This window comes from Halichoeres trimaculatus, unplaced genomic scaffold (assembly GCF_033239565.1).
Source record: "Halichoeres trimaculatus isolate MK-OKI-2021-1 unplaced genomic scaffold, fHalTri1.1 fHalTri1_scaffold_13, whole genome shotgun sequence".
NCBI lineage: Eukaryota > Metazoa > Chordata > Actinopteri > Labriformes > Labridae > Halichoeres > Halichoeres trimaculatus.
The window spans coordinates 15,391,574-15,405,149 of record NW_027437191.1 but is presented as its reverse complement, the minus strand read 5'-3'; the positions used below and the strand labels follow the sequence as shown (position 1 = coordinate 15,405,149).

Sequence of the window (13,576 nt, the reverse complement as noted above, 5' to 3'; positions counted from 1 at the left end):
CGTCTGACGGCTTTCTTTCTGACTCTTAAATTCACGTTTGAAAACATACAGATCTTAATGAAGCGATATGACTGGGTGACAGCATGGCTGTCGCTGCACCAGCAAATACCTTTGAATGCGGGCAGTTTCTGCAGCTCCCTGTTGTTGCTCAAGCTGAAGCGAGAGGAGCTCTGCCTCTTGTCCTTTTTGACAGGTGTCTGGGAACCTGGCTGCTTCCCCTTTAGCAGCTGAGTGGTGGGAGGAACACTGTTGCTCGTCTTCCTGTTAGAGCTCTGCTGAGGCAAGAGAGAAAAAAAACACAATAGTGACACTGAGGCAAAGCAAGCATATGTGACGCATGGCGCACAATGACCTTTATGCTGATCTGATAAATTTGTGTGCATGTCACCTACAGTAAAGTATGCATTACCCTTTCTACTCTGTCATTCATTACTGTTATTTCTATGATATATTTTATTTCTGCATATTAAATCACTACTTTCACTCCTGTAAATGCTGAAACCCTCTATCTTCTAAATGTAGAGTAACTTGTTTGCATTAATGTTGCAATTTAAGACCTGGTGCAAACTTAACATGTGCAATACCTCACCACAGTGTTATTGCTCTGTAAATAGGTTTTACTTTGGTCATGGAATCACTCTGTGCACATGTATTTTCTAAATTCCTTTAGTTAAATGTTCTCCACTTATTTTTTTCTAGTTACACTTATTATATTGCTCTATCTAGCTCTATCTATCTATTAAGGATGCACGATATTATCAGCTTAATATCGGTTCGGCTGATAAAAGCTTAAAAACACGTTTATCGGTATCGGCAGATGTGAAAATTTCTGCCGATAGTCACAGCCGATAAGGTGCTATTCAGTTAGGATTATTATTATTTTCCATCTGAAAAATAAGCTCCTTAAATAAAATGTAGCACTTCATTTATTTGCACTGCAGAGCTCTGTGTCTGTCACCAGGTTGTTACAGTAGCTCTAAAATAATCAAATGCAACTTGGTTATGTTTAAAAATGCATTGTACATTTAAAGTTCATGTGATATAAAGAAATTATTTTTCTGTATTTCAATACTGAATGTGTTGAGTTTGAATAAATAATACATTTCTTATTTATGGTAAAATCAAATGTTTTTTGTCTTGTTTTATGTGTGTTTCTTAAACAAATAAGACCGTCACAATAAGAGTAACATATAAATTCCAGTACAGGATAGACTTAGCTTTCTTTACAGTGAAAAAAACAAACAAACTTGTGATTATCGGTATCGGCCAAAAGGGGTTTCGATATATCGGCATATCGGATATCGGCAAAAATCCAATATCTTGCATCCCTACTATCTATATGTATTTTAATGTAATTTTCTTTGCATCAAACTCTGCCCGTTTGCTGCTGTAGTTCTGTAAAATTCCCAGATGTGGGACGAAGAAAGGATTATACTGTCTTATCTTATCTTATTATATAATCAGAGCTATAAAACACACTCCACCACACCTGAGTACAGTAATCATATACAACAGTACATTAATCTTGGAGAAAACCAAACATTATGGCTCTCTTATCCACTTATCCACCCAGCTGGGTCTCACAAAGACTCCCAGAGGACAGCTGTAATACTGAATATAATCCTGACGAAGGCTCAAATGAATGTGACAGGTTTCTCACAGCTGGTCCCACCTGCCCTTTGGGATCCATACGTCAACACACACCTGATGTCACACAGCCGACTTCATTAGCTGCAGCTGGAGGCTGTGTCTGCCTGAGTCACGGGGGGAGCTGATACATTTGTTTAAAGTCTGACAAAAGCTGGCCTCAGTTTGCAGCGCTGTGAGACAGCAGCTCAAAGCTGGGCACAGACAAGCTGCAGAGCAAAGAGGAAAGATTGAGCTGATTTCTGATATGACCAAGATTACATTATTGTGAAATCAGACAGGAATTAACAATTCGTCTTGTTGATTCTTCCAAAGAATGAATGACTGAATGTCAGGTCAGCTCTGATTTTAATGCCTGTAACACTGCACACTGATTTGTCTGTAACCAAGACAGGAAAGGAAGGCTTTTATATATAATGAAAATGCCCTTATGCCAAATACAACTGCAGTATAAAGAACCAACAATTTCAATTTGACACAAGCTTGGTGAAATGATGCATCTGCTACATGTCTGCCAGCACACAGCAGGAGACCATGGTGACAGTTTAAAAAAGAGAAGAGATCACATTGAAATGTGATTATACACTCAGGAGACATTTTTAGAAAATGTACCCCTGTCTGCCTTATATTTGTCAAGATATAGGGTGCAGATAATTCATGCAGGCTTTAAAACTGACAGCCATGCACATCTGACAGTGTTTTACAGCCATTCGAACACACACAAGTGATGAGCAGACCTGAGACATAAATATTAAACGTCGTACGAAAGAGGAGGCTGCTTGTAATGTCCGCTGTAAAATGACTGCATCAACATTTCTGACTTCCCTGGATGAGAAGATGACCTCAAATTGATGAGAAAACTTTAATCGCAGGGGATGTTGAGAAAAAAAAAGTTTGGATCAAATCTGCTTTTTAATAATTACTTGTCACTGTTATTTTTGTTCTACCTTGGATTAAATAAATAAGGCACATTTCTTGCCTTACATTTTCTTCTGCCTTAGGGAAAAAAAAACAGTACATAGCCTTGCAGTGTGATACTGTTATGTAATGATCCCCGCCAGATGCCTCTGCAGCTATTACAGGACCAAAACAATATCTAATACCCAGAAAACACTGGATCATTTTGGCTTGCATGTTAAAGGGTCAGAGCAGCTACACAACTCATGAGGGCAACACAGTAACACTTAAAATCTGCTCTGAGTTTTCTGCAGATCATGCTGGTATTTTTAAAGAAAAGACAAATACATATGGAGGGTAGATGGTTGTTGGACATTGTGCTAAAGCTGTTTAGCACAGCACTGACAATCGACAGAGCAAAGTTTTTCCATCTTAGAACAAAACTGACTTTTCTATCTTTTAGCTTCTCTGATCCAGATAACCAGAGATGCAAGTTGATCTGAGGGTGGCTGACAGCTAGCTGAGGAACCATCGAGTAGGTCAAATATTTGCTTGCTGAGTGTGAATGCAAAGTAGATGAACACCAAATGGCTGTTCAAAAAAAAAGCAACAGACAAGAAAAAAATGTATCCTCCCCAGGGTACTAATAAGCAGTTCTCTGCACTGATTTGCAGGCAGGTGGGGCATACAGTACATCAAAGATCATATTTTGACAACAGTACCCTTACAAGTGTTTTTAACAACCCTTAATCTAAATGCATAATAAAAGAAATGTGGCAGCAGTACAGCAGCACAAATGCTGAGGGAACTGTGGTGAACTCTTCATACCTGGTGTCACCCACAAGAATCTAGCACCAGGTTCTGAACAAACAGCAGATTTAGTCACAAGAAGAGCGACTACTACCAGGGTGTAACCGAGTGCTGTCAATACACGCTCTAATAACTAACACAAGCATGGTTACAAGCTAACCACATAACGCTTTTGTTTGAGGCTCTGATTTAGAGAAGTCCAATTTTGATTACACCGATGACACCGTTGCACCATCGGCCTCTCAACAAAGGAAGTACATCGCATCTCTGGGACCACAATTTCTTTTTCAGTACTCTGTGTTAGACAATAAAAGTAGACTACATACATTTTAACACACTTAGTTTTTAACATTTGAGTAAATGTTTATCATATTTAAGAATAGTGTTTGTTAATTACACAAAAGCTGAATAGAGAGATTTTTAAGAAGTCTACTAGTCAACAAAAGTGATGAAGTTCAAAGAATAATGAGGTTCAAATGAATCAAGGAAGCTTTTCTACTCTCCTCTGAAGCAGATTTTCAACCCACCCATATGATCGCTTGCTCGACATAAAAGCAACTGTACCACCTCCCTTCTCTATATGATAAGAGTGGGCACAGCCCAGCACCAAACAAAGGACAAGTGCACTCAGAGATCACTCTTTGGGTTAATACAAAGTGCACCACAGCCTGTAAAGACTAACAAAACTCAAGTTGATGCTTTGAAAGTTGCACAATGGACCTTCTTTTTTACATTATAGGGTCTTTTGTGCTGGGTTGCATTTCTACAGATATTCAAGATATCACAGCCACTCCCTCTGCTATATATAAACTGTGCTTTACATTGTGTGAACGTATAACACTATCTGAAACATATTCTATCAGATATAAAAATATTGATTCAAATTTCTCCATCATCTTATCTATGTCATGCCTAGTATGTTAAGCTGTACAAAGGTTATCCACATCCAAGTCTCTTTATGACCAGACCTTCCCTTGAATCACTGCAACGGACACACAGCAGTTATAATGTATAGGTGGGGCTTGATGATTTATTAAGTCACTGAGATTGCAGTCCATTGTCAGGAAACAATAGGGATGTTACACCAGAGGCTTTGAACCTGTGTTACAAATAGCCCTTCTGTCACCAAGCAAGTTTGTAATCAAGTGTCCAGTGTTAGCCTACCTCATGCTCTGTGTTCTCTTGTCCTCCACCCTTGCCCCCTTTTCCAGATTTGGGGGACTCCTGAAATCAGAAGTAAAAGTTGAAGTCCTTTATTTATCGTGATATAACCAGGAAGGATGGCAACATACGCAAGCAGTCTTTCAATGAATGTCGCCATGCAAAACATCCAAGCTAAATATAGCATCCCTGCCCACCCAGTCTCACACTCCTGTTTGAATCTAGTGCTAAGTCTGATGCTAGCTCGCAAACGTCACTTCACACTGGCTTTAAGCTCTAACAGAAGAGTGCGATTGTTGATTGTTTTAAATTAAAAGCAGATACGCAACGACTGGGGGCACATTTGCATTAAAAGTTTTCTGGTTTCTCATACTTCTGGATCAGGGTTCTTAATTTTATTAAGGCAGTAAAATGTTCTCAGTGCTAACGCGTTGGCAGGATAGCGGCTAGCTAAGGATGACTGCTGCCACCGTTAACAGCCAGACTGATGGGACATCGCGCTGGTTGTTAAATGTCTTCTTATAAAGCCGGTGTATCAATAAAACCGCTCAAAACCCACACCCTGCGAACTTTGCGTACCACCACAATCGTCTTTTATCAACTGTATGACTCACCTTGTCCTTTTTTGATTTATTCGGCATTTTACAACTGTAGCCGCCCTTGCTCCCCTCTCGGATACTCCACAACCAAAACCTTGACAACTCTCAGGGCACCACAGAGAAAAGCGGCTCTGCCTGTCTACGCCCTATGATTGGCTGTTTGATGTCAGCTGACTTCAACGTCATGAACTGACTCAAAAACTATGAGGAGGATATTGGCGCAGCCTAGTGGTGAAAGAATGGAAAACATTTTTCACTGCCACTGTCATGTGCCCATATGTTCAGTATCAAACGTATTCGGTTTTGTTATTACTCTGGCAATAACCAAAAAAGTTTGCCACAAAATTGAGAATTCATACATTTTTGATAGTCATATGATGCCCCTATTTATATTAAAGTAATCATTAATATTTCGTGAAGCAAAAATGACAGAAAATGCTAGTGTTTCTGCCAATGTAATAATAATTATAATAATGATAATAATAATAATAATAATTATTATTATTATTATTATTATTATTATTATTATTATTATTATTATTATTATTATTATTATTATTATTATTATAGAAAGCGCCATCCCAAATATTTTCTTCTGGTCAAAAAAAATCCTTATGCTTCAAAGTTTTATAGAACGTTTCAGAACCTTCTCTTGGGAAAGTAGCTCTTAGCTGCCCTCTAGTGGACCATTTTTAGAATGTGTTTTACTCATGAGTTATTTATTGAATTCAGCAATTTCAAAGAAATATGTTTTTCATCTTGATCAATGGACTTTTGGATAATGTCTGGTGTAGAAGGTTTGGGTATTTTTTTTATTTTTATATTTTTTTTTTTTTGTTGTTTGTTTGGTTTTGTTTTGTTTTTGTAATTGTTGTTGTTGTTGTATTTAAACACGGATATTTTCTAGATTCCTGAGTGAGGGAGAGGCACAAGAGTAAATAATTGGATTAGTCATGACTGAATACTTCAGTTGTACATGTTGGTTTGCTGTCACAGTTCCCTGGCTTTCTGGGTCACCAGAAAAGAAGACTTTGTGTCAATTTATTAGAAATACATGTGCTTGGACAGATGCAATGTCTGATGTCCAATTTTCAGCTAGACTAGGAGTGTCATGCTGTGAATACAATGACCTCATGAAATCTTTTGCTTGAGCCAAATATGAATTTATTTGTTACTATCATCTTCTGTTGAGCTTATCAAGAGCGGGAATTCCTACTCCTCTCTGGTTTGCTGAACATTGAACTGATAACCGTAGTGAAATGAGTATTTTTTTTTAACTTGGCATCTCAATAGCAAGAACTAAATTTACGTTAACTTGATAGTCTCACAACGTACTACTTGATATGATCTCACTACTGTGGTAAACTGTTGCACACTCTCTCCATCTTTGTTGGCTGAAATATTTTATAGTGAAGTTCTTTTTTAGCATGTTTGAGATATGTTCAAGGAACAGCCAAAAGCCTCCTAATTTTCTGTTTTTGAAACAGTGTTATTTCTCTATTAACTATTTTGTCACACACAGAGGAGATGGCTAGTCCATAGCCACCAGCAGGCTGATGAGGTTATGTTGCATTATTCATTTATGTTTGTCATGACTTATACAAAATGACCTATTCATATATCACAGACTATATCATGAGGAATAAACCAATGTGTGTGGCATTGGCTTTGGCTTCCTGTTAACTCTTGTGTTGAGAGCTCTCCTCTTGCATGGTAGTTTGAAGAAGTAGCTATTCAGCAACTTATCCTGTAATTTAACTACACTGTAAACAGACTCAGTGGAATTGGTGGAGAGCATTTCAAGAGAGAATGATCAGAAAACAAACAAAACGTGACAAGAAAATATGGTCATTTTTTATTCTTATTGACCCAAACCCTTTTCAAATTACAGTATCAATCTTCTGTTTGTATATTTTTTTTAATTTACAGTCAAAGTAAGAACACTCAAAGAACACTGAAATGTCAATAAATACAAAAAAAATACATTAACAAAACTTATGATACAAAAAATGACAACTTAAAAAAAGACATTTGTCTAAAAGGAATGGATCAGAACTGCTCACAGTATGCCCAGTGCAAGGGGAAGTAAAGGGACCTGGTTTAACAAAGAGGAATGACGGAGGGTCTCATTTACAACAATAAAGTTTTACTCTTATAGAACACTACTTTTAACACTAGCAGGCTGCTAGAAACGAGCCTAATCCACCTCCTCCATCCTGGATGTGTCATCATCATCCCCTTCAAGAGGAGGCATGTCCTCAGTGGGAGCAGACGGGGTGTCATCTGGTGTCAGATCATCTTCATCGATACCTGAGAGAAAAGAGGCAAAGTAACAAGGAGGGGAATAAAGTTATAGCCAACTAGTCAGTTTTTTTGTTTTGTTTTAAGCAGAACATTTAGAGGAACTTTGCAGATGTCCCTGAACAACAGCACTCACCAAGACCCAGTTTGATCATCCTATAGATGCGGTTGGAGTGGGTCTGGGGGTCATCCAGTGTGAAGCCAGACGAGAGCAGGGCGGTCTCGAACAGGAGGATGACCAGATCCTTCACCGACTTGTCGTTCTTGTCAGCTTCTGCCTTTTGCCTCAGGGTCTCCACAATGGGATGGTCGGGGTTGATCTCGAGGTGCTTCTTGGCAGCCATGTAGCCCATGGTGGAGTTATCTCTCAGAGCCTGGGCCTTCATGATCCTCTCCATGTTAGCAGTCCAGCCATAGGTGCTGGTGACGATGCAGCATGGGGAGGAGACCAGGCGGTTGGAGACTGTGACCTGTGGTAGTTAAATAAGAATCAACAGAATTATCAGCTTCAGCTCAGAGAAAAATAAAGACAGAAAACCGAGCATTTAACTGTTCTGCTCACCTTTTCCACCTTCTTCTCCAAGATGTCCTTCATGATTTTGCACAGATTCTCAAACTGAGCCTTCTTCTCCTCCTGCTTCTTCTTCTCATCCTCATCCTCAGGCAGCTCCAGGCCTTCCTTGGTCACTGAAACCAGGTTCTTTCCCTCAAACTCCTTCAGCTGCTGGACGCAGTACTCATCAATAGGCTCGATCATGTAGATGACCTCAAGACCAGCTTTGCGAAGGCGCTCCACAAAGGCAGAGTTGGCCACCTGGTCTTTGGTCTCACCTAAAATAAAGAAATAGCAAATGCTTTGTTTTAAACAACTCAAACCAAAACTCATTAAACCAGCATTTTAGCATTCTTGAGTCATTCATACATGAGGGGCATCCTCACCAGTGATGTAGTAGATGTGTTTCTGGCTGTCCTTCATGCGTGTCACATAGTCCTTTAGTGACACCATCTCGTCTCCAGAAGCTGAGGTGTAGTAACGCAGCAGCTCTGAAAGTTTCTTCCTGTTCTGAGAGTCCTCATGGATTCCAAGCTGGAAGAAAAATATTTTTCATGTTAGTTGTATCCAGGATGAAATTATCTAAATGAAAACTAATCTTGGCGATTGGCTTTATTGTTCCAGACTTAAAGAGACAGCCATTGGTTTATAAGGTGTGACAGCTAATAACTAGAGTGGTTCTGCTTAAACAGAGAATGAGACCAAGACAAGCAGCTTAACTCTAAGACAATATGGCCCAAGGATTAGACAGATGGCAGTTATGTTAAAGGGTTCAAAGAGCAAAATGACTTACAAGAAAAAAAAGATTATTTTCTCAACTAAGGTAGAAGAAAATTATAGGGTAGACCAGGCTGAAGAAACACCCACCTTGATGTTCTTGGAGAACTGCTCGTAGTATTTCTTGTAATTGTCTTTGTCCTCTGCAAGCTCAGTAAAGAGCTCCAGGCACTTCTTGACCAGGTTCTTGCGGATGACTTTCAAGATCTTGCTCTGCTGCAGCATCTCTCTGGAGATGTTCAGGGGCAGATCCTCAGAGTCCACAACACCCTTGATGAAATCTAAAAATAAAAAGACAGCACGTTTGTTGTTTGTTTTTTCAATTTTAACTGCATTAGCTGGTAAAGCCAGTTCGGTTTAGCTCCATACTCACTGAGGTACTCAGGGATGAGCTCATCACAGTTGTCCATGATGAAGACTCTGCGTACATACAGCTTGATGTTGTTTTTCTTCTTCTTGTTCTCGAAGAGGTCAAAGGGAGCACGACGAGGCACAAAAAGCAGGGCGCGGAATTCCAGTTGACCCTCCACTGAGAAGTGCTATAGAGAAAAAAGATAGACAAAACTTTATTTGCAATTCTCCAATGTGAAAAGATGCTTGGACATGTCTGTTTTACGTATTTTGATTTTGTGATTTTTGAAATTAAGGTACATTTCTTAAGCTGCTCATAGAGAAGAAAACATAAAGTAGTCATTTTAGAGATTCGTTCAAAAAACCTAGTTTTACCTTCACAGCCAGGTGGTCCTCCCAGTCATTGGTCAGACTTTTGTAGAACTCTCCATACTCCTCGTTGGTGATGTCATCAGGGTTACGGGTCCACAGGGGTTTGGTCTTGTTTAGTTCTTCCTGGTCAATGTACTTCTCCTTGATCTTCTTCTTCTTCTTCTTCTTGTCACCAGACTTGTCGTGGTCATGGTCGTGCTCCTCATCTGACCCAACATCCTCAATCTCAGGCTTGTCTTCGTCCTTTTCCTCATCCTCATCCTTGGCTTTTTCCTTCTCCTCCTCCTCCGCCTCGTCATCACTTACCTCTTTGTCGCGCTCTTTCTCCACCTGAATCAAAATACAGCTCAGTCAACTGCCATGTTTTGGAAGAATGTGGTGGATGTGGACGTGTCTAATGAAACAAGGAGTGTTTAAAGGTTGCTTACAAAGAGAGTGATGGGATATCCAATGAACTGTGAGTGCTTTTTCACAATCTCTTTGATTCTTCGCTCTTCAATGTACTCTGTCTGGTCTTCTTTCAAATGCAAGATCACTTTTGTGCCACGCCCCATTGGTTCAGCTGAAATAAGGGAAAGTATGGGTCAGTGTGAGTCACAGACAACACTGGCACCTCATGCAGACATCCTTGTGGAAAAAACACTAATGGAGATTTACAAGGCCTGTATATGGCTGCTATGTTACTTACAGTTGTCTAATCTGACTGTGAAGGAGCCTCCAGCAGAGGATTCCCAGGCGTACTGCTCATCATCATTGTGCTTGGTAATGACGGTCACCTTCTCAGCCACCAGGTAGGCAGAGTAGAAACCAACACCAAACTGACCAATCATAGAGATGTCAGCTCCAGCCTGCAGAGCCTCCATGAAGGCTTTGGTGCCAGACTTGGCGATTGTGCCCAGGTTGTTGATCAGATCGGCTTTGGTCATGCCGATACCTGTGTCGATCAGGGTCAGGGTGCGCTCCTCTTTGTTTGGAATGATTTCAATCTTCAGGTCCTTGCCGCTGTCAAGTTTGGAGGGGTCGGTGAGACTCTCATAGCGGATTTTATCAAGAGCCTGTAGGTGAAAGTTTGGTGTTTACTTTCAGTTTTCAGATTTGTTTTTTACATAACAAATGTATTACAGCCTTAACACATCACAGAGTTTTGTGTTAAAAAATAGAATATAAACCATTGACAGGATGAGACCAAGGTTACAATAGTTTTGGATTTGTCATTTTAGTTTAGTTTTAGTTAGTTTTGGATTTTTTTTTCCGTTACAGTTTAGTTTTAATTAGTTTTAGAGCAGGCATTCTAGTTTTTATTTAGTTTTGATTTTTGCAACAAGGCTTAGTTTTAGTTTAGTTTTAGTTTTTCCATACCTTATTAAACAGGTGCAGGATTGAAGAAAGTCAGAGTAAATATTTTGTAATACTGTTTATTTTCAAGTCCATCATAGTGCTCACTGCTCAGTCAATGCTGATACTGAACTGTTGGCTGCTGCCTTAAACACAAGAAAATAATATAGACTTAATATAAAAAATAAAAACATAAATTATATAAAATAATGTTAACCTAAATTACATAAAAATAATATAAACAAAAACTATGTAAAAAATATAATATGAGCTTAAATATTTAGAAACTTGGACTCTAACAAGAAAGACAGACTTAAGAACAATTAAAGTCAGACTCACATGCAATTAAACTATTACAGATGCTATGATTCATTGCTCCACAACATTTAGTCGCAGCACAGCACAGTCCAGTGCAGTAAACAAGAACGTCCCAGTACGTCACTATGATGGTGCCGTACGGCGCTGACAACTGCCGAAAACTGTCGTAAAATTGGTTGGGAAAATGTGTCGGATTAATTTAAATCCTAAAGGCTATTAACATTGTCAGACACTAAAACTAAGGGCATTTTCTCTATAATTTTAGTTAGTTTCAGTTAGTTTTGAGAACACAAGATACATTTTTAGTTTACTTGTCGTTTTTGTTTTCTTTTCTAGTTTTTATTAGTTAGAGTTAACTGCAATGTATTTTAAATTTTAGTTTTTGTTTTTAGTTTCGTTTTAGTTAACTATTATAACCTTGGATGAGACTGAAGAAACAGCTTTAGACCAATACTGAAGCAAACTTACATCTGAAGAGTTGGAGATGATCTCTCTGAGAAAGATCTCTTTGTTGGAATAAAAGGTGTTGATGATCAAGGACATGAGCTGAGCAATCTCAGCCTGGAATGCAAAGGTCTCAGCCTCCTCCTCCATTGGTTGATCATGTAATTCAGGCATCTAGGAGAAAAATTAACACTGGTTTTAGAACAAACTTTAAAATCAACTCAAGCGGACTCGCTGAATGTATCCTCTCATGTTGTTGCAGCTATTGAGGCATGTGATATTTTTTTGTCAGTTGATCGCATGCAGTGGACTCTCCTCCCTACAGTGTCAACCAGCACAGCCCATCAGCCTCTGGCAAGTAGCTTAAGTCACATCGTGTGAAATAAAAGTTCCCATCACGACAAAAGTGCTGTTCTGTCACATTAATACCTATGAAACATTTTTTTTCTTCAATACTGTTGTGCTGTTTGGTGTACATCTAGTTCTTATATCAGCAATTACATGAACTCATACTAATGATACCTAAAAAGTGAACACCCTTTATCTTGAGGGCAGCATGGTATGCATTAGCACTGACAGGTGAAGACCAAGCTAGCAGACAGGTGGTATGACAGATGGAGTAGCTTTACTCACTGCTCAACCTACCAGTAATCCATCTTGTCTGCTTCTGCCTAGTTATTCTCATGACACAGAATAAGGTTTTTCAGAAGTGTGTTAAACTCTGGATTACATCACTGAAGCTCTTGTTTTATATAACCTTTATTGAAATGTATGTGACACAAATACAAATAGAAAAGAAATACGGATCAACAAATTTCCCTTTTAAAAACCACAAGGTGACTAGGTTCAAAGGCAGTCCCTTCCACAGTCATCACCTTCATCTCACAAAACAGAGGTTCAACAACTGTTGGGCTCTCAAAAGTAGACTCATCTCTTCCTCTTACTCAACATTTGTCATTACTGGTTTAACAGAGGAGCACATGATTTGAATTAAGTGAATCAAAGCTCCACCTTGCGGTCTCCCAGGCGAAGTACAAGTTTCTAGAAGGTACCAAGAGGCGATCTGAACTCTGTAGCGGCTCGGTTAGAATCAAAAGCTCCTCCTCCCATACCAGTTAAGGACAGGAGGTTCTGGGAGTTTAAATTCAAATGGAAATTCAATGGCCGTGCACTGAATATCTGATTGCTGCATGAGAAAAAAAAGGCTGTTCCAATAATCTGATCCAAGTTAATTAAGTCGATCGCTGGTTGTCAACCTAAGTCCTGCCTGACAGGTGCATCAGGACCGCACCATGCGGTCCATGTGTCTGCTGCCTCCCAGCTTAAGCCATGCTGAAGGTGATGAGGGATACTTCTCATATTAAGGATGGAACTGAAAAGTTTTGACGTATTGACTAAACGATGGTAATGCGATAAAAATCACTTTATTCGATTGTTATCAGTCCATTTTTTACAAATGTGGTCATTTAAACAGGCCTGTAATTATTTCATGAGCATAATCTCGTTATAACACGATGTACAGGGAACGTTTAACTCAAAATCATAGTCAGTACAAAAGCCGTCACCATTTGCAACAAGGAATATCCCAACATTAGTATTTTAATGTTGTCATATTTAACAGTATCAGTTGAATTGATGAAATCTTGGGCTACGATAATTAAGCTACTACAAGCTAACATTAAACATGAATGTCAAAGTGTATATCTTCATAGTTCATCAGTGGAGTATTTGATTATAGAGGTATCTCCATGTGCATTAAAGTATTTCATTCATACCTTGGTCGTTTGAATTCGAAGACTCCAATGAAAGTGAGTGTGTCCTCGACGCAGAAAGTCTAGTGGTAATTCCCCTGCTGTTGGGCTTTCATACCCTGTCCGAGTGTTCGAGAAATCCTGATCAGAGCTTCCAGAACCGTCTGGAATCCTCCTTACTACAGTCCGGCCGCTGATTGGCTCAGAGAGATGTCAATTAGAATGCTTTGTACCAAGAGAGGCGGGGCTTCGAGCGGAGA

General features: G+C 39.3%; 2 protein-coding genes across 3 annotated transcripts in view; both read right to left on the bottom strand.

Moving 5' to 3' along the window:
* ppp2r5cb (protein phosphatase 2, regulatory subunit B', gamma b) overlaps window positions 1-5,251 on the bottom strand; it is a 32,274-nt gene extending 27,023 nt beyond the window's left edge. Inside the window, exons 1-3 of one of the 2 annotated variants that reach the window (XM_074684961.1) lie at window positions 5,130-5,251; window positions 4,519-4,578; window positions 110-275 (exon numbers count right to left, since the gene is read on the bottom strand). In XM_074684961.1, coding sequence (XP_074541062.1) covers window positions 110-275; window positions 4,519-4,578; window positions 5,130-5,156 — 253 coding nt within the window. In that variant the 5' untranslated portion in view covers window positions 5,157-5,251. The remainder of the gene's footprint in view (window positions 1-109; window positions 276-4,518; window positions 4,579-5,129) is intronic. The other variant, XM_074684963.1, reaches the window with a different exon arrangement.
* Window positions 5,252-6,957: 1,706 nt separating this feature from the next.
* Window positions 6,958-13,499, bottom strand: LOC141801615 (heat shock protein HSP 90-alpha). Its single transcript, XM_074684724.1, has 11 exons — window positions 13,341-13,499; window positions 11,590-11,739; window positions 10,157-10,523; window positions 9,897-10,030; window positions 9,472-9,798; window positions 9,119-9,284; window positions 8,836-9,026; window positions 8,355-8,502; window positions 7,978-8,246; window positions 7,552-7,885; window positions 6,958-7,424 (listed from the first exon to the last, which is right to left on the bottom strand). The coding sequence occupies exons 2-11, from the start codon at window positions 11,737-11,739 to the stop codon at window positions 7,312-7,314; spliced, it is 2,199 nt and encodes a 732-aa protein (XP_074540825.1). The 5' UTR covers window positions 13,341-13,499; the 3' UTR covers window positions 6,958-7,311.
* Window positions 13,500-13,576: the final 77 nt, after the last annotated feature.

What these genes read in the sequence shown, in the direction of transcription:
- LOC141801615 (XM_074684724.1), bottom strand. Translation starts at nt 11,739, where the DNA reads ATGCCTGAATTACATGATCAACCAATGGAGGAGGAGGCTGAGACCTTT. An exon ending in GATATCCCATCACTCTCTTT is followed by an intron (nt 9,799 to 9,896) that starts GTAAGCAACCTT and finishes ATTTTGATTCAG; the next exon opens with GTGGAGAAAGAGCGCGACAA. An exon ending in ACACATCTACTACATCACTG is followed by an intron (nt 8,247 to 8,354) that starts GTGAGGATGCCC and finishes TCTTTATTTTAG; the next exon opens with GTGAGACCAAAGACCAGGTG.